Genomic DNA, 18505 nt, shown 5'->3' with positions numbered 1-18505 from the left:
CCACTGGTTTAAAAAACAATGATTGACAGGCAGTTTAAACTTCTTGAATTGAACCATTATTGGGTTCAAATACACATTTAGATGTGTGAACAGCCTACGAAAACCTATTCCCGCTCTTTTCCATCAAACCCATTTGGTGTGTCATCATAGTGGTCTCTGATATGTGGTCAGACTTGCTCAGGTGGATCAAATTTACATCTGTCTTGTTTCAATGCTGATTTGAATGTCAATGAGAAAACAGAGAAGTGTCAAAGATTTTTTTCCGCAAACATCCTTTCTGAATTTAAAAGTAATCCTCAAAATAATTATCTGGTTCTTCAAAAGTATCTGTAATCTGATTACAATATTTTTGCTGGTGACGTAACGGATTACAGTTACCGTTTTTTTGTAACCCATTACATGTAATCCGTTACTCCCCAACCCTGACTGTACTCTATACTGTGCTCTACCTTACTAAACTAAAATATGTATCTTTGCATATTGGGCGGGAGTAGGACAGTCTGGTTGTATTTTTACTTCTGATACTGAGATGCGCTGTCAATTGTGTACCATCATTCTCTCAAATCGTTTTATAATAATGTGCCCCCCATATTCCTATGTTACCAGCAGGCCCAGTCATTCAGGATGCGCAATCTGCGTCCTCTCTGACCGGAGCGGCTATTTCTCGCGCACCTAGAGCCATAACGCCTCAATATAGTCCAACTATTTTTCCTTTAACCTTTAAAATGTACAATTCTAGCATCCAAACTGTGCACCTGTCATTTGAGAAAAGGAAAGAGACATTAAGATCAAGATCACTTTATTGGTCGATTGCATGCAAGGTCCAACGGAAATGTGTACTTTCTGTTTGTTGAGATTGATACACTCTAGGCCTATTTGATTGTGGTGTTGAAAACTCAAACCATGATGTTGAAGTGCCCGAAGTCGGTAATCGGTATGGAGTTATGTATTGCTTATTGATTGTGTGTGGTGCATTGGCACAGAAACCTGTTAAAATAATAATTAGAAATATAGCATCAAAATGTTGAAAATCTGATTCACCCCTAGCTGATAATTATTTGCAGTCATCTCTGATTGTATTGTAATGAGACAGACAGGAAGAGTCTTGTTCATGGTGGTCGGCGAACCTTCACCCTTCTGGCCCATAGCCTTGCGTAGCATCGACAGTGCCACAAAAGCTAGTTTACGTGGAAAAGTCGATATCCACACCAGTGTCGCTACAGTCAGGGGCGTCATGTACTCATTGTTTTAGAGGGGGCACAATGTACATGAGGATGCATTTTTAAAACACCTGGAACTGCTTTTTCTTGCAATCTGGGGCCATAATCATTATGGCTAAACTGAAATTGAGAAAACAGTGTAGAATTTTAGCAACCAGGAAATTATAGAATGATTTCCACTAGATAACACAGCCACGAAGTCAGAACAGCTTTCCGATTTTGACTACAGATGCTGCTCTGGCAGGAGAAATCAATAGGCGATTATCACAACCAATCACAACACTGGCGGGTAAGTAATACTGTTTAACACTATCATAATGCCAAATATATTATGGACATTTTCTGAAATTACAATGCAAAAATGTAAATAGGCACCTTTAATTCAATGGGCTCCCATGTGGTGCAGGGGTCTAAGGCACAGTGCAAGAGGGAGGCATCACTACAGTCCCTGGCTGAATCACATCTGGCAGTGATTGGGAGTCCCATAGGACGGTACACAATTGTTTGGCTGGGGTAGGCTGTCATTGTAAATAAGAATGTGTTCTTAATTGACTTGCCTATTTAAATTTAACAAAGGGGGGAGGGGGAGCAATTTTTATTTTTTTTACAGTAGAAAGGGAGTTTCATGTGTAAATATGTTTTAAGGTGGGGAGGTGTTTTTTTAAATTTTTATGACACCTGGAGTTGGACCTTATAGATAACCTGTTCCCATCTCAGTTACACTATGCTGAGTGGTTTCCCAGAGTCTTCTCCCTTTGTCCTCCCCTCTCACCCGCCCATTCCTTACTTATGTTTCTCCCTTTCTCAGTCCCCCTCTTTTCTTCGTGAGAAGCAGTCACCTTGTGATGTGTGCTCACTCCGCCTCTTCCCAGCGGATGCTCGCTCTCTGTCAATTTATTTTCTGAGATGAAGAGTTGAGGAAGGGGGAAAAGAAAATAAGAGGGTCTGCGGGGGTAGCGCAGTTAAAACATCCATGGGTGGTTGTGTGGGCAGTCACCATGATTCTTCAGGCAGTCTAAACGAAAACTCTGACGGAACTGGAGGTAGGAAATAAGTTACATAACGTCGGGGTGGTATTTGGTCTGTAGTCGGTGCTTTTTGGTACATGCCAATTTCATGCGTCTTGCCTCCGGGTGTCTTCCTTTATTACAGCCGCCTAGAACATCGTGGCGGCCACGACTTTTCAGCTCGATAGCCCATCTGGCCCCGTGCTAATAGCTTCATAGCTAGGCAACATTTTATGATCTTGAAGATGCCTACTGTTCGGTGTTTAATGACTGCCTTTGTCTGCTTTGAATGAAGGCGTTTGATGTTGTAGTTAGCCAGCCGGTTAGCATGCTAGCTAGCTATCTTGCTACATAATACGTCAAATGTGGGTCACCGTTTGGCTCAAGAATGTATAAAATCATAATGGTCAACACAAACAACAATAGTGCTTTGTTGTGTTCTCAGATGCATTTTTTTTGCAATCCTGTAGCCCAATTCTGTTTCATTTTCATGTGTCTTTTCTTGGGGGTCGACATTCTAAAGTGGGGGAGCGTACAATTTTTATTCTCAACTAACTGCAGGACTCAAGAGGATGGGGGTTGCACCAAAAACACCGGTGGTGGTGGGTCTAGATTTCGAGAGAACGCCACCGCTTGGCCCGTTCACGTCTCCATTAACTGTACTTTATCTCTGTATTCAACATTAACCAATATCTGCATATCTCAATGACGCATAGTTAATGTTTTTTTTGTTGCCACCGTGTTCATTCGTGTAGCACACTGTATCCAAGGCTTTGTGAATGAGAGGCTGGTATTAATCTGCTGGTTGGTCTCCTATGACCCTCGGGTCCCTACTTCACGTTGTTGTTTCCTCACCAGTCGGGATTTCCGGTGTCTAATGCTGCATATGTTGTTATTGTTATGATTGTAACGTGGTTTGATTGAGCTTGTGGTTGCGGGGATGAGGCTTGTACCGGCACACAAAGAAGAAGTGTAAATGTTGTCTCCTTGCATAGATAACCGGTATCTTCTTCATGTTTGCATGGCACACCGAGGCAATGCACTTGTCCCTGAGGTGGGCCTCCCGATGCAACAGTGTCTTGGTATCACTGTGTTATCACATGTTATTAGGCCCACACTGTTATATTGCTATAACCAGGAAGCAAAGTTTTAGCCTGGGTACCTGTTAGTTTAGCTAACATTTCACTCCTTGCCATGAGGAGTTGGCAAGAGCGCAGAAACAGACTGGCATGCACCCAGGCTAGTGATGTTTGTGTTGTAACCAAATGTACACTGCTGAACGTTTGTGGAGCTAATGTAACTTGCAACTGTCAAGATTCTACATAATAATGTAGAGCGAGATGAGGAGAGCAAGATAGGGATTCATCCAGGAAAAGGCTTAACCCAGGGGGGTTGTTCTATATGAATTCAATCCCATTCTGACTGCACCCCTTTTGATTTGACAGAACCTTCCAAACATGTTTGTCCATGGTAGAAGTGGTCAGAAAGTGACTTTTTGGACCTGAACGCCAAAAAAAAAAAAAAAAAAAAGGTGCTCAAAGTTGACCTATTTTCCATATCCCACCCTACCATGAGACATCTGTCTTAGTCACTGAAAAATATAAACAGTTGAGTTTTATATAAATTGAAAGTTTACAGACAGGGTTGTCAAAATATTCTATGATTTTTTTAAACCAAGTTTTTAAATAAATGTATTTTTTATTTTATTTAAAGGGCCAATCCAAAGTTCAAACAACAACAAAGCCATCACTCCACCCCTAGTTTTGGTAAATAGCTGAGGGAGGGACTTGAGAAATAAAACCACTCTCAAATTCATAGACAGGGCAATGGATGTAAGGACTGACCATCCATGAGATCAAAATGATTTAGTTTTAACCATGTATCAGAACGAGCTCTCTTTTAGTGGTACATTCTAATGCCTTGATTCCATCCGAAATACACAGCTAAATTATTGAATACTACTTTAACGACTATCTCCCAGATTGGTAAAAAATGAGTTGCAGTATTGAGTAGGAAGATGTGACTTTTATAATTTAAAATGACTGAATTCAATGTGGTGTTTTGGATATCTTCCAGGCCTATTTGATAATATCATCTTTTAACATTAAATCTGTCTTCTCTTGAGATTAAAGCCATATTTAGAGTTTTACTGCAAGATATGAATTGTCACAATGATGTTTGTTCATCAAATGATGTATTTTATTGACGCTGTGGACACTTAGGGTAAGGCAACCAATTTGTAATTTGGGTGAACTATCCCTTTTAACACTTTGGCCTTTCAATCAATCACTGTGGGTGGGATTGTCAGTGAGGGGGCATGATGTTTGAGTCAAAGTGGCAGGTCTGAAACCCTACCAAATCAATCACTTAATCAAGCTAGAAAAACTAGTCCAATCTATGCTTTGAATTTAATTTATTGTGGCAAAAACCTAAGAAAAAAGGTTGTGTTCTGTCAAGTACACATGGATTCCCTGTTGAGAACAATATAGAATTGCAGGAAAATGGTTTTAAAATTGCTAAAACAAGTCACTTTAGCAATCGCTAGCAAGTCTCGACGTGGGCTTAGAATCCTAGGACAATACAAACAAGATATTTGGTTTACTTGTCCCTATGCGATACAGTAACGGAGAAGGGTGACATCTTACGAGTTCCAACTTTGCTATATATTTACTTTTGTGTTTATCTTTACTTTTTTTGTACAGTTCATACTATTATCACACTTGACCGCCAAGCACTTCTCGACATCAGATCGACAGTTAGTTACTAACCTCAATTTCTACTTCCACTACAACTCGGCCTCAGCTGTTCCACTGTTCGTACCGGACCCTATTCCTTTGTTCCATGGGCTACCAAAACGCTACAGGCGTAGACAAGGTGGAGTCCTGGTGAAATTGAGGCGAAGAGAGAATCAAATGGCATTCCCCTCAGTTATATTGGCAAATGTCCAGTCACTCGAGAATAAGATGGGAGACTCTCGACCGAAGCTTGTCCATCAGCAAGACTTGAAAAGTTGCAATATTATGTCTTACTCAGACGTGGCTGGTTGATAACGCTATGCACGTGGTACTCAATGGATTCTTCATGCAGCGACAGAATCGAACGGCGGCTTCAGGGAAGTTAAAAGGAGGTAGTGTTTTTTTTTTTTTTTTTTTTCCCTCATAAATAACAACTGGTGTTCTGCTTCAATTGTGAAGGAAATCTTGAGCTTTTGCTCACCTGATATAGAATACCTCATGGTAAGCTGCAGACCTTTTTTATCTACCAAGAGAGTTCTCATCTGTAATTATCACTGTTGTCTACATCCCTCCACAAGCCAACACCACTCTGGCACTCAACAAACTGTATGGAGCCATAAACAAACTGTATGGAGCCATAAACAAACTGTATGGAGCCATAAACAAACTGTATGGAGCCATAAACAAACTGTATGGAGCCATAAACAAACTGTATGGAGCCATAAACAAACAAGAAACTGCTCACCCGGAGGCAATGTTTTGGTGGGCGGAGACTTTAACACGGGGAAACTTAAAACCGCCCTACTTCGCTTCTACCAACAAGTCTCCTGCGCCACTAGGGGCGCTAAATACCACTTTTATTCTACCGACAGAAGCGCATACAAGGTCTCTCTCCTTGTTCTCTCTTTGGAACATTTGACCATGACTCCATTTTCCTGCTTCCTGTTTACAAACAAAAGCTCAAACAGGAAGTACCAGTGATATGCTCAATACGGAAGTGGTCGGATGAAGCAGACGCGTGGCTTCAAGACTGTTTTGCTAGTACAGACTGGGATATGTTCCGGGATTCATCCGATTGCATTGAGGAGTTTACCACAATACTCGCAGGCTTCATCAAAAAGTGCATAGACAACGTCATCCCCGCAGTGACTATAAGAACGTATCCAATCCAAAAACCATGGATTACAGGCAATATCCACATGGGGCTAAAGGCTAGAGCTACCGCTTACAAGGAATGGGACAAGGACGTATTCAAGACCTCTGACCTCCGAGACATCAAACGTGCAAAAGGACAATACAGGAGGAAGGTCAAATCCTATTACACCGGCTCCAACGTTCGTTGTATGTGGCTGGGCTTGCATTCGATAACTGATTACAAAGGGAAACCCAGCCACAAGTTCTGCGTCACTGGGCAACTCCTATATTCCTTTTATGCTCGCTTCGAGGAATATAATAGTCTGCCTTGCGTGGAATGCCCCTGTTTTTCCCGGATGACTATGAGCTCTCTCTCTGTGGCCGATTTGTGAGCAAACCGTTTACACAGGTTAACACACAAGGCTGAGACTGAATACCACAGGGCTGAGACTGAATACCACAGGGCTGAGACTGAATACCAAGGCCCTTTCTCAAAGCATGCGCAGTCCAGCTGTCAGGCGTCTTCATAGACATTTTCAATCTCTCCTGGTCTCAGTCTGTAATCCCAACGTTTCAAGCTGACCACCCTGTTCCCAAGAGGTCTAACTTAACCTGCTAAAATGACTATCGCCCTGTTGCACTCACATATGTAATGATGAAGTGCTTTGAAAGGCTGGTCAGGACACACATCAACACTATCATCCCAGACACCCTGGACCCACTCCAATTAGCATACCGTCCCACCAGATCCACAGATGACGCAATCTCAATTGCACTTCACACCACCCTCTCCCACCTGGACAAGAGAGGAAATAACAATGTGAGAATACTGTTCATAGACTACAGCTCAGCGTTCAACACCATACTCCCCTCAAGCTCATCACCAAGCTAGGGACCCTGGGACTGAACTAACAGGCTCCGAGACAGCTTTTACCCTCAACCCATAAGACTACTAAATAGCCAGACTACTAAATAGTCTATTAATGGTACCCAAACTATCTTGCACTGACCCTACACACACTCTCACTAGACCATATACATATACTGTACACACACTACATTGACACTGCCACACAACCCACACACATTCACTACATACGCAAGCACACACAATCACACACACACGCATACCAACACAAACACACATGCATACACCATTATTTTTTTTTAACCAGGCAAGTCAGTGAAGAACAAATTCTTATTTACAATGACGGCCTACCAAAAGGCAGAAGACCTCCTACGGGGGCTGGGATTTCAAAAATGATAAAAAGACAACACACATCACGACAAGAGACAACACAACACTACATAAAGAGAGACCTAAGACAACAACACACCAAGGCTGCATCACATGTCAACGCGGTAGTAGCACAAAACATTGTACAAACATTATTGGGCACAGACAACAGCACAAAGGGCAAGAAGGTATAGACAACAATGCATCACACAAAGCAGCCACAACTGTCAGTAAGAGTGTCCATGATTGTGTCTTTTGAATGAAGAGAGTGAGATAAAACTGTCCAGTTTGAGTGTTTGTTGCAGCTCGTTCCAGTCGCTAGCTGCAGCGAAATGAAAAGACGAGCGACCCAGGGATGTGTGTGCTTTGGGGACCTTTAACAGAATGTGACTGGCAGAACGGGTGTCTCTGTAATCTAGCATGGGTAGGATGGTCATTTGGGAGAGGCGAAGGTGGAGTCATGCAACCTCCGAAACATGACCAGCTAACTGCGCTCCTTAAAACCTGCCAGCTTAACCCGGAAGCCACCCGCACCAATGTGTCGGAGGAAACACCGTTCAACTGGCGCCCTGGTCAGCCTGCAGGCACCTGGCCCACCACAAGGAGCACACCTGTATATGGAGAGTTTCTCCCATTCTCTGCAGATCTTCTCAAGCTCTGTCAAGGTGGATGGGGAGCACCGCTATTTTCAGGTCTCTCCAGAGATGTTTGATTGGGCTCAAGTCCAGACTCTGGCTGGGCCACTCAATGACATTCAGAATCTTGTTCCGAAGCCACTCCTGTGTTGTCTTGGCTGTGTGCTTAGGGTCGTTGTCCTGTTGGAAGGTGAACCTTCACCCCAGTCTGAGGTCCTGAGCACTCTGTAGCAGGTTTTCATCAAGGATCTCTCTGTACTTTGCTCCGTTCATTTTTCTCTCTCCCAGTCGATGCCTCTGAAAAACATCCCCACTGGCTCATTATCCACCCTCCATCCCAGAAGCCCGGAAGGGATGACAGAGCCAAGCCAATGGGTTCGTTCGTAGCTGCTGAACTCCGCAGCACACACACTGCTGAATGTATATATGTTTTTCTCTTGCTTTGTTTTCTCTTTTCCATATTATCCGTCTATCTCTGATAAGCTACCCAGGAAAGGGCTTGAAATAGCCCATATGTAGCCTTAGAAATAAGGTTCATGAAATCAATAACTTTCTAACATCAGATACATTAATATATTAGCCATTTCTGAGACTTGGTTAGATAATTCATTTGATGCTACAGCAGTAGAAATATAACATCTATATAAGAGACATAAATGCTTATGGGGGAGGTGTTGCTGTATATATTCAGAGCCACATCCCTGTAATGCTTAGATAAGATCATGTGTTATTAAAGTGTTGTGGTTGCAGGTTCACTTGGCACATCTAAAGCCTTTTCTTTTGGAGTGTTGCTATAGGCCACCAAGTGATAACAGTCAGTATCTAAGTAATGTGTGAAATGCTTGATAGTATGTGATGTAAACCAAGGGGTCTACTTTCTTGGGGGCCTGAATATTGACTGGTGTTCATCAAGCTGTCTGCTCAAGAGGAAGCTTCTCACTGTAACCAGTGCTTGTAATCTGGTTCAGTTTATTAATAAAACTACCAGGGTGTTTACAAACACTACAGGAACAAGATCATCCACATGTATCGATCACATTTGTAGAACTTTGTTCTAAAGCTGTACCCGTACCCATTAGATGCAGTTATCACAATGTAGTGACTATATCCAGGAAAGCCAAAAATAATACAAAATATTTTTGCCGTGACTTTTATGTGGATGATGTTAAAAATATTTGTTGCTCTGATGTGATTAATCAGGAGAATCCAGATGCTGCACTTGAGGAATTTTTGAAATTATTCTTCCAATTATTGAGAAACATGCACCTGTTAGGAAACTGACTGTTAGAACTGGGTTGATGAGAAATTGAAAAACTGTTTGGTTGAAAGAGATGGGGCAAAAGGAGTGGCTGAGTCTGGCTGGCACTCTGACTGGCTGACTTACTGCAAATTGAGAAATGATGTGACTAAACTGTATTATGAATCCAATATGAGTGATAGAAAAACAACTTTGGAGTACTTTAAATGATTTGAAAATTCAAATTGAACTCCATCGTTCATCGAATCAGATGGCTTATTCATCACCAAACCATTTGTTGTTGCCAATTATTGTAATGATTGCGTCATTGGCAAAGTGGGCAAACATTGAGCTTTCGTATTCATGCATAAAAAAGAAAAGCATTGCAAGTTTTAAAGTTAGTGTGGGAGAAGTGGAAAAAGCGTCAATCAATAATGACAAACCTCCTGGCATTGACAACTTAGATGGAAAGCTACTGAGGATGGTAGGAATGGCTATAGTCTTATTCCTCAGGCCTGGAGGGAAGCCAAAGTAATTCCGCTACCCAATGGTGGTAAAGAGGCCTTTATTGGTTCTAACATCAGACCTATGAGCTTGATGCCAGCTCTTGAAAAAGTTGTTTGTCCAAATACAATGCTATTTCTCTGTAAACAAATTAACAGACTTTCAGCATGCTTCTAGAGAAGGGCATTCAACATGTACTGCACTGACACAAATGACTGATGATTGGTTGAAATGCATTTTTAAAAAGAAGATTGTGGGAGCTGTATTGTTAGATTTCAGTGCAGCCTTTGATATTATTGACTGTAACCTGTTGTTGAAAAAACATGTGTAATGGCTTTTCAACTTCTGCCATATCTTGGATTCAGAGCTATCCATCTAATAGAACTGAGGGTTTTCTTTAATGGATGCTTCTCTAATATCAAACATGTAAAGTGTGGTGTACTGCAGGGTAGCTCTCTAGGCCTTCCTTCCTCTCTTTTTTTCTATTTTTACCAATGACCTGCCGCTGGCATTAAACAAAGCATGTGTGTCTATGTATGCTGATGATTCAAGCATATACCCATCAGCAACCACAGCTAATGAAGTCACTGAAACCCGTAACAAAGAGTTGCAGTCTGCTTTGGAATGGGTGGCCAGTAATATACTGCGCCTGACCATCTCTAAAACTAAGAGCATTGTATTTGGTACAATCATTCCTTAAGTTCTAGGCCTCCGCTGAATCTGGTAATGAATGTTGTGGCTGTTGAACAAGTTGAGGAGACTAAATGACTTGGCGTTACCTTTTAGATTGTAAACTGTCATGGTCAAAACATATAGATTCAACGGTTGTAAAGATGTGGAGAGGTCTGTCCGTAATAAAGAGATGCTCTGCCTTTTTGACACCACACACCAAAAAGCAAGTCCTGCAGGCTCTAGGTTTGTCTTATCTTGATTAATGTCCAGTCATGTGGTCGAGTGCTGCAAGGAAAGACCTAGTTAAACTGCAGCTGGCCCAGAACAGAGCGGCACGTCTTGCTCTTCATTGTAATCAGAGGGCTGACTATAAATACTATGCATGCCAATCTCTCTTCTTTAAGAGTTGAGGAGAGACTGAATGCATCACTTCTTTTCATAAGAAACATTGTTGAAAATCCCAAATTGTTTGCATAGTCAACTTACACACAGCTCTGACACACACACACACTTACCCCACCAGACATGCCACCAGATGTCTTTTCACAGTCCCCAAATCTAGAACAAATTCAAGGAAGCATACAGTATTAGATATTAATGCATGGAACTCCGTTCCATCTCATATTGGTCAAGTAAACCGCAAACTTGGTTTAAAAAAACATAAAGCAACACCTCGTGGCACAACGCCTCACGGTAGACTGTGTGCCTTTTTGGAAGAAAAAAATGTAGTTCTGTCCTTGAGCTGTTGTTTAGTAATGTTTTGTGTGGACCCCAGGAAGAGTAGCTGCTGCTTTTCCAACAGCTAATGGGGATTCTAATAAAATACCAAAATACCGCATAATGTTGCCACCACCGTGCTTCACCGTAGGGATGGTGCCAGGTGTCCTCCAGACGTGATGCTTGGCATTCAGGCCAAAGAGCTCATTCTGGTTTCATCAGACCAGAGAATCTTGTTTCTCATGGTCTGCGAGTCCTTTAGGTGCCTTTTGGCAAACTCCAAGTGGGCTGTCATGTGCCTTTTACTGAGGTGAGTGTCGTCTGTGACGATCATTAAATGTGTAGACTGTTATTTATATCATATCAGTTCTTTAGGTCTTATTCTACCAACTATTTATGTCCTGTCATAAAACTGTGGAGAGAGAGCCTCCCCCCATGATCCTCCCTGCCAGGGCACGTCATGACATGAGGCTTCCGTCTGGCCACTCTACCATAAAGGCCTGATTGGTGGAGTGCTGCAGAGATGGGTGACCCTTCCAGAAGGACAACCATCTCCACAGAGGAACTCTGGAGCTAGGTCAGTGGGACCATCGGGTTCCAGGTCACCTCCCCGACCAAGGCCCTTCTCCCCTGATTCCTCAGTTTGGCTAGGCGGCCAGCTCTAGGAAGAAAGAGTCTTGGTGGTTCCAAACTTCTTCCATTTAAGAATGATGGAAGCCACAGTGTTCTTGGACCTTCAATGCTGTAAACATTTGTTGGTACCCTTCCACAGATCTGTGCCTCGACACAATCCTGTCTCTGAGCTCTACGGACAATTCCTTTTACCTCATGGCTTGGTTTTTGCTCTGACTTGCACTGTTAACAGTGGCACCTTTTTATAGACAAGTGTGTGTGCCTTTCCAAATCATATCTAATCAATTGAATTTACCACAGGTGTAAACCAAGTTGTAGAACCATCTCAAAGATGATCAATCAAAACAGGATGCACCTCTGCTCAATTTAGAGTGTCATAGCAAAGGGTCTTGAATACTTGTGTAAATAAGGCATTCATTATTATTTTTTTTTATCAATGTACAAAAATGTCTAAACCTGGTTTCGCTTTGTCATTAGGGGGTATTGTGTGTAGCTTGATGATTGACAAAAATACTTTTATGTAAGAAAATTTTGAAAAAGTTAAGGGGTCTGAACACTTTCCGAATGCGCTTGGGCGGTATACCATATGGGCTTGTACAGTAAACAGGGATGTTTGACGGTACCGTCGGTCTGGTTTTTCAATACCGTTAGAACCGTTTGTAATCTATTACATTTTTATTTATGTGCGCTGTTTGCTAAATCACATCACAACAATATGAGTAAGGGTCATTACACTTCTCTTGACATGAGGGGGGGGGGGGGGGGGGGGGTCATACAGCTGACTAACTTTTTGGGTGATAAAAGGAGTGAACTCTTCTACCTTTGTAGTTAGATAAGAGAGATGGGGAATAAAAGGTGGGAAAATGGCTCAAAAAATGCCACTGCCCCAATTTTGGATACTTTTTGGCTTTAGACCCAACGAGAAAGGGGAACCCAAGGATTTAACGGAGGTGATTTTCCTCAAGGCAATAACAGCAAAAGAATACATCAAATAAGCGCTCCCACCTCAGGGACCACCCTCTGACCTATGCACAGTTAGGGACCACCCTCTGACCTATGCACAGTTAGGGACCACCCTCTGACCTATGCACAGTTAGGGACCACCCTCTGACCTATGCACAGTTAGGGACCACCCTCTGACCTATGCACAGTTAGGGACCACCCTCTGACCTATGCACAGTTAGGGACCACCCTCTGACCTATGCACAGTTAGGGACCACCCTCTGACCTATGCACAGTTAGGGACCACCCTCTGACCTATGCACAGTTAGGGACCACCCTCTGACCTATGCACAGTTAGGGACCACCCTCTGACCTATGCACAGTTAGGGACCACGAGTACATTTTCACCCCAAATTATCATTTACAAAATGCGTCCGGATTAAATTCTCGGTTCATTTTATAAAAACAAGGTGGTGGGTGATGCGCTAATAGCCTGCCTACAGTTGACCCTTGACGGTTTGGTTGCTTAAGTATGGGGCAAAATTTACTGGGATGGCTTAGATTGTTGACAACATGTTAACTACGTCATCTCCAATGTTTATAGAAAACAACATAAGCTTGCACAATGAGCACTTGTCTCTCAAATACGTCATTACAGTTCTTGGTTAGCTAAGTAGCAGTTTTTGTTTTGTTTGCAGCTGATGAAACTGAGAAGTATTTCTGTCTGTAAGAACTCCCCTTTGTGGGGAAAAAAATATTATGATTGGCTGGGTCTGGCTCCCCAGTGGGTGGACCTATGGCTTTCCATGCCCACCCATGCCTACACCCCTGCCCAGTCATGTGAAATCCATAGATTACGGCCTAATTTCCTTATATGAACCGTAACTCAGTAAAATCAATTAAATTGTTGCATGTTTTATTTTGTTTAGTATAGATTGTGATTATCCTCACCCACACAGGAGCTGGGATTTAATTAGATCTTATTCCAGATGCTTCTCAATTGGAATTTTGGTCAAAATTCAATTCGCATGTTCTAATCCTGCAAAAACATGTCTAATTCAGTGGGTCATGGCACAGTAACTGCACAGCATATTCTTTAGTACTTTGTGTGTTTCAGTAATGAGACATCCATTGCATATGTTCAGAAGCTGTTCTGTTGTTCAGGGTTTAGATGTCTGTGGTAGTGTCGGCATTTCTACTATTGAGCTGGCCATCTTGCGTCCTCTAGGAGAGTGTTCATTCTGTCCATGCTAGGGGGCACAGATGTTGGCCGGGTCTATTTTTAAGTGGAACACAATGTATTTTGTCTAAACCACATGCTTTTATCTCCATGACACACACTGGTGTCTAACAGTAATTGCTCTTTACTCCTGCCAGGCCCAATGTGAATGGTGATTTACCCCATCTCTCTGATCTCTACAGGTCCCTAGGCCCTAGTACCTCCTTCACTACACCACCGCCAATCAGTCAGTCTTACATCCCGTGGCCTCAGATACTCTTTACAGGCATGTTACGTCAGGGCCCTCTTAAGGTCACAGACTGTTCCCATATGGGCCCCTGCTGTGTATTAGAGGTGTTGTCCAACCTGTGTTTATTGAGTCCAGCCCATGTCCCATGCAGCTGTATCTCTGTCCATACTGTTGAGATGGTTCTGTTGTGATCGGTACTCTATGTTCCAGCTTGGTGATCCGGGGAGGAGGGCTATGCCTGTTCTGCCCAGGGTGACTAACAGCTAGGGTTGCACATTTTGGGGAATATTCAGAGGTGGAAACTTTCCGTGGGAATTAACGGGAACACATGGGAATTAATGTAAATATATGCAAATTAATAATAATACCATTTAAATGTAGATGATTTTTGAATTGGATATATTTACCATATCATATGGAGACGATCATAAACCTTTTACCTTATCATAAGTAGACATAATTGCAAATGATTAAATCCTTCCAATAGAAATTTTTAAAACGAATTAAATGAGTTGACTCTTCACATGGGATGATTTCACTGAACAACAAAAAGAGAATATTGAATGATCCCCAATGATCCATCGCATCTCCCCCAAAAAATGTTTTCAACATACATCTGTGAAATGATAGTCTAGAAACTAACATGCTGACCAGACCGGACACGTCGCGTGCGCGAGCGTCGCAAATTAAATTTAGAAATCTATGTTATTCAATTATTGCACCCACACTGCTCGCGAGCGCCAACGAGCGTCTGTGACACCAAGGGCTAAAATAGAACTCATTCCTATTTCTGACGCAGATCGCGCTGGAAGTCCTGACTCTCCCATCTCCTCATTGGTTTATAGAAGCAGGTGCCATCTCCTCATTGGAAGCAGGTACCCACGTGGGTGACTGAAAGACAAACTGTTTTGCCAGTAGTTGTGGTAATACAATGAAAGTTTAGATGCAATCACCATATAAGTTAAACGATGAAAAAGCCTGGAAAGAGGAGAGATGACTAGAAACCGTACTTAAGTATAAACACCATAGGACCATGCAGCTGTTATACCGCTCAGGAAGGAGACACGTTCTGCCTCCTAGAGATGAACGTACTTTGGTGAGGAAAGCGCAAATCAATCCCAGAACATCAGCAAAAGACCTTTTGAAGATGCTGGAGGAAACGGGTGCAAAGTATCTATATCCACAGTAAAACAAGTCCTACATTGACATAACCTGAAAGGTCGCTCAGCAAGGAAGAAGCCACTGCTCCAAAACCGCCACATAAAAGCCAGACTACGGTTTGCAACTGCACATGGGGACAAAGATCGTACTTTTTGGATGAAACAAAAATATAACTGTTTGGCATAATGACCATCGTTATGTTTGGAAGAAAAAGGGGTAGGCTTGCAAGCCGAAGAACACCATCCCAACCGTGAAGCACGGGGGTGGCAGCATCATGTTGCGGCGGTGCTTTGCTGCACTTCACAAAATAGAGGGAGGGAAATTATGTGGATATATTGGAGCAACATCTCAAGACATCAGTCAAGAAGTTAAAGCTTGGTCACAAATGGGTCTTCCAAATGGACAATGACCCCAAGCATACTTCCAAGGTTGTGGCAAAATGGCTTAAGGACAACAAAGTCAAGGTATTGGAGTGATCATCACAATGCCGTGACCTCAATCCTATAGAAAATGTGTGGGCAGAATGGAAAAAGTGTGTGCGAGCAAGGAGGACTACAAACCTGACTCCGTTACATCAGCTCTGTCAGGAGGAATGGGCCAAAATTGTGAAACGGAGTTAAAATGTATTTGGCTAAGGTGTATGTAAACTTCTTACTTCAACTGTAGTCCTTGGCTTGGACAGTGTAGTAGTGTGGGCTCAATAGCATCTCATTAGTGTTCAAGATCTTGAGAATCAGCTGTACATGTGATGGAAGAATGCACATGGGCATGCAGAGGGTAGCAATTCCATTGACTTGGGGATAGTTTAACCAAAATATGCTACAAGACCTGAAATTGCCTTGTGTATCCCACAAAAAAAGGGTTCACTGTTATAAGCGACCTTTTTTTGATGTATTCATGCAAAATTCCACAAATTCCCGGCTTAACTACCCATGGAATTTACCAGAAAGTTTCACTACCCTTTGCAACCCTACTAACAGCACTTGTAAATGCAACGGTGGCTCTGATAAATTAGATTAATGTGCCCGCCCATCTTATTTCAGTTCCAGTACATTAGTCACTGAACAGGAAATACGCCTGTGATGCTAATCAGAGCATGGATTTTGTGTCTGCAGCTGGAGTGTAAACCTGGCCTCTCTTTCGAATGAGGAATCACTTATCTACTGTTTTCATCTTAAAGCCCCGGTAGGCAGGGAACACAGCAGGCAGGCGCTCTCACACAACAAAGGAACTAATATTGAATGTGGAACTGGAGCAAAAGGTAGTGGTCGTAGGAGTCATGGTTGTAGTAGTTATTGTAGTGGTGGTGGTATTAGTTGTTATGATCGTGGTGAAAGTATTACTAGTATCAATAGTAGTAGTAGCTGTGGTGGTGGTAGTAGGGTCATTCCATGAAATGAGTCCCTTTTGCACCCATTTAATATATATAGTTTTGTTTTTTTCTCCCCAATTTTAATCTTGTCTCATCGTTGCATCTCCCCAACGGGCTCGGGAGAGGCGAAGGTGGAGTCATGTGTCCTCTGAAACATGACCCGCCTAGTCGCGCTCCTTATTAAAACCAGCCAACTTAACCCGGAAGCCAGCCGCACCAATGTGTCGGAGGAAACAATGTGTCAGCCGCAGCCACCCAGCCCGCCACAAGGAGTCGCTAGAGCGCGATGAGCCAAGTAAAGGGCTAAAGTGACCTAATAATTTAAGTGAACTAAGAAAATATATATACATATAAGAAATGTCACTTTTTCAGGACCATGTCTTTCAAAGTTAATTCGTAAAAATCCAACTTCACAGATCTTCATTGTAAACGGTTTAGACACTGTTTCCCATAAACAATTAATGAACATGCACTTGTGGAACGGTTATTAAGACCCTAACAGTTTACAGACGGTAGGCAATTAAGGTATCAGGTATGAACATTTAGGACACTAAAGAGGCCTTTCTACTGACTGAAAAACACCAACAGAAAGATGCCCATGGTCCCTGCTCATCTGTGTGAACATGCCTTGGGCATGCTGCAAGGAGGCATGAGGACTGCAGATGTGGCCAGGGCAATAATTTGCAATGTCCGTACTGTGAGGTGCCTAAGACAGCGCTACAGGGAGACATGACGGACAGCTGATCGTCAGCTGATCGTACCCTTCCTGCAGGCTCATCCTGACATGACCCTCCAGCATGACAATGCCACCAGCCATACTGTTCATTCTGTGCGTGATTTCCTGCAAGACATGAATGTCAGTGTTATACCATGGCCAGCGAAGAGCCTGGATCTCAATCCCATTGAGCACGTCTGGGACCTGTTGGATCAGAGGGTGAGTGCTAGGGCCATTCCCTCCCCAAGAATGTCCGGGAACTTACAGGTGCCTTGGTGGAAGAGTGGGGTAACATCTCGCAGCAAGAACTGGCAAATCTGGTGAAGTCCATGAGGTGGAGATGCACTGCAGTACTTAATGCAGCTAGTGGCCACCTCAGATACTGACTGTTACTTTTGATTTTGACCTTTGTTCAGGGACACATTATTCCATGTCTATTAGTCAAATGTCTGTGGAAATTGTTCAGTGTATGTCTCAGTTGTTGAATCTTGTTATGTTCATGCCAATATTTACACATGTTAAGTTTTCTGAAGTTTGGGTAATGTGAACGAGCACAAAACACCACATCTGTAAATTTTAGTCCCGTCCAAATCTGCCATGTCAGTCATGTTTACATGGCAAGGAGATTAACAAGTCCAGACAGAATAACCTACTGTTTCTTTTGGCTTTACTCCAAGGTCTTCTGATAATACTTGTCCCGTGTGATTCGACATCTGTGTTTTTTGAGAAAAATCTCTGTTTGACAGGTGTTACTCGTGGTTTTATTAAGAAACAATACCTGATTCGATAAATTGAATGAAGTGCTGCGCATAGCATACAGTGCATTCGAAAGGTATTTGGACCCCTTGACTTTTTCCACATTTTGTTATATTACTGCCTTGTTCTAAAATGGATTGTTTTTATTTCCCCCTCATCAATCTACACACAACACCTCATAATGACAAAGCAAAAACAAGTTTTTAGAAATGTTTGCACATTTTATAAAAAAAAATATACTGAAATATCACATTTACATAAGTATTCAGACCCTTCACTCAGTACTTTGTTGAAGCACCTTTGGCAGCGATTACAGCCTTGCGTCTCTGGGTATGACGCTACAGGCTTGGCACACCTGT

At 42.6% G+C, this 18505-nt stretch overlaps 1 protein-coding gene across 1 annotated transcript in view; it reads left to right on the top strand.

Moving 5' to 3' along the window:
* The first annotated feature begins 2027 nt into the window (after positions 1 to 2027).
* ubtd2 (ubiquitin domain containing 2) overlaps positions 2028 to 18505 on the top strand; it is a 64274-nt gene continuing 47796 nt past the window's right edge. The window contains exon 1 of the mRNA XM_021624181.2: positions 2028 to 2263. Within this exon, the coding sequence (XP_021479856.1) occupies positions 2194 to 2263 (70 nt within the window). The 5' untranslated portion in view covers positions 2028 to 2193. The remainder of the gene's footprint in view (positions 2264 to 18505) is intronic.

The sequence above is a fragment of the Oncorhynchus mykiss genome, chromosome 12 (genome assembly GCF_013265735.2).
Source record: "Oncorhynchus mykiss isolate Arlee chromosome 12, USDA_OmykA_1.1, whole genome shotgun sequence".
In the NCBI taxonomy this organism is placed as follows: Eukaryota; Metazoa; Chordata; class Actinopteri; order Salmoniformes; family Salmonidae; genus Oncorhynchus; species Oncorhynchus mykiss.
This window is presented reverse-complemented; position numbering and strand designations above follow the sequence as displayed.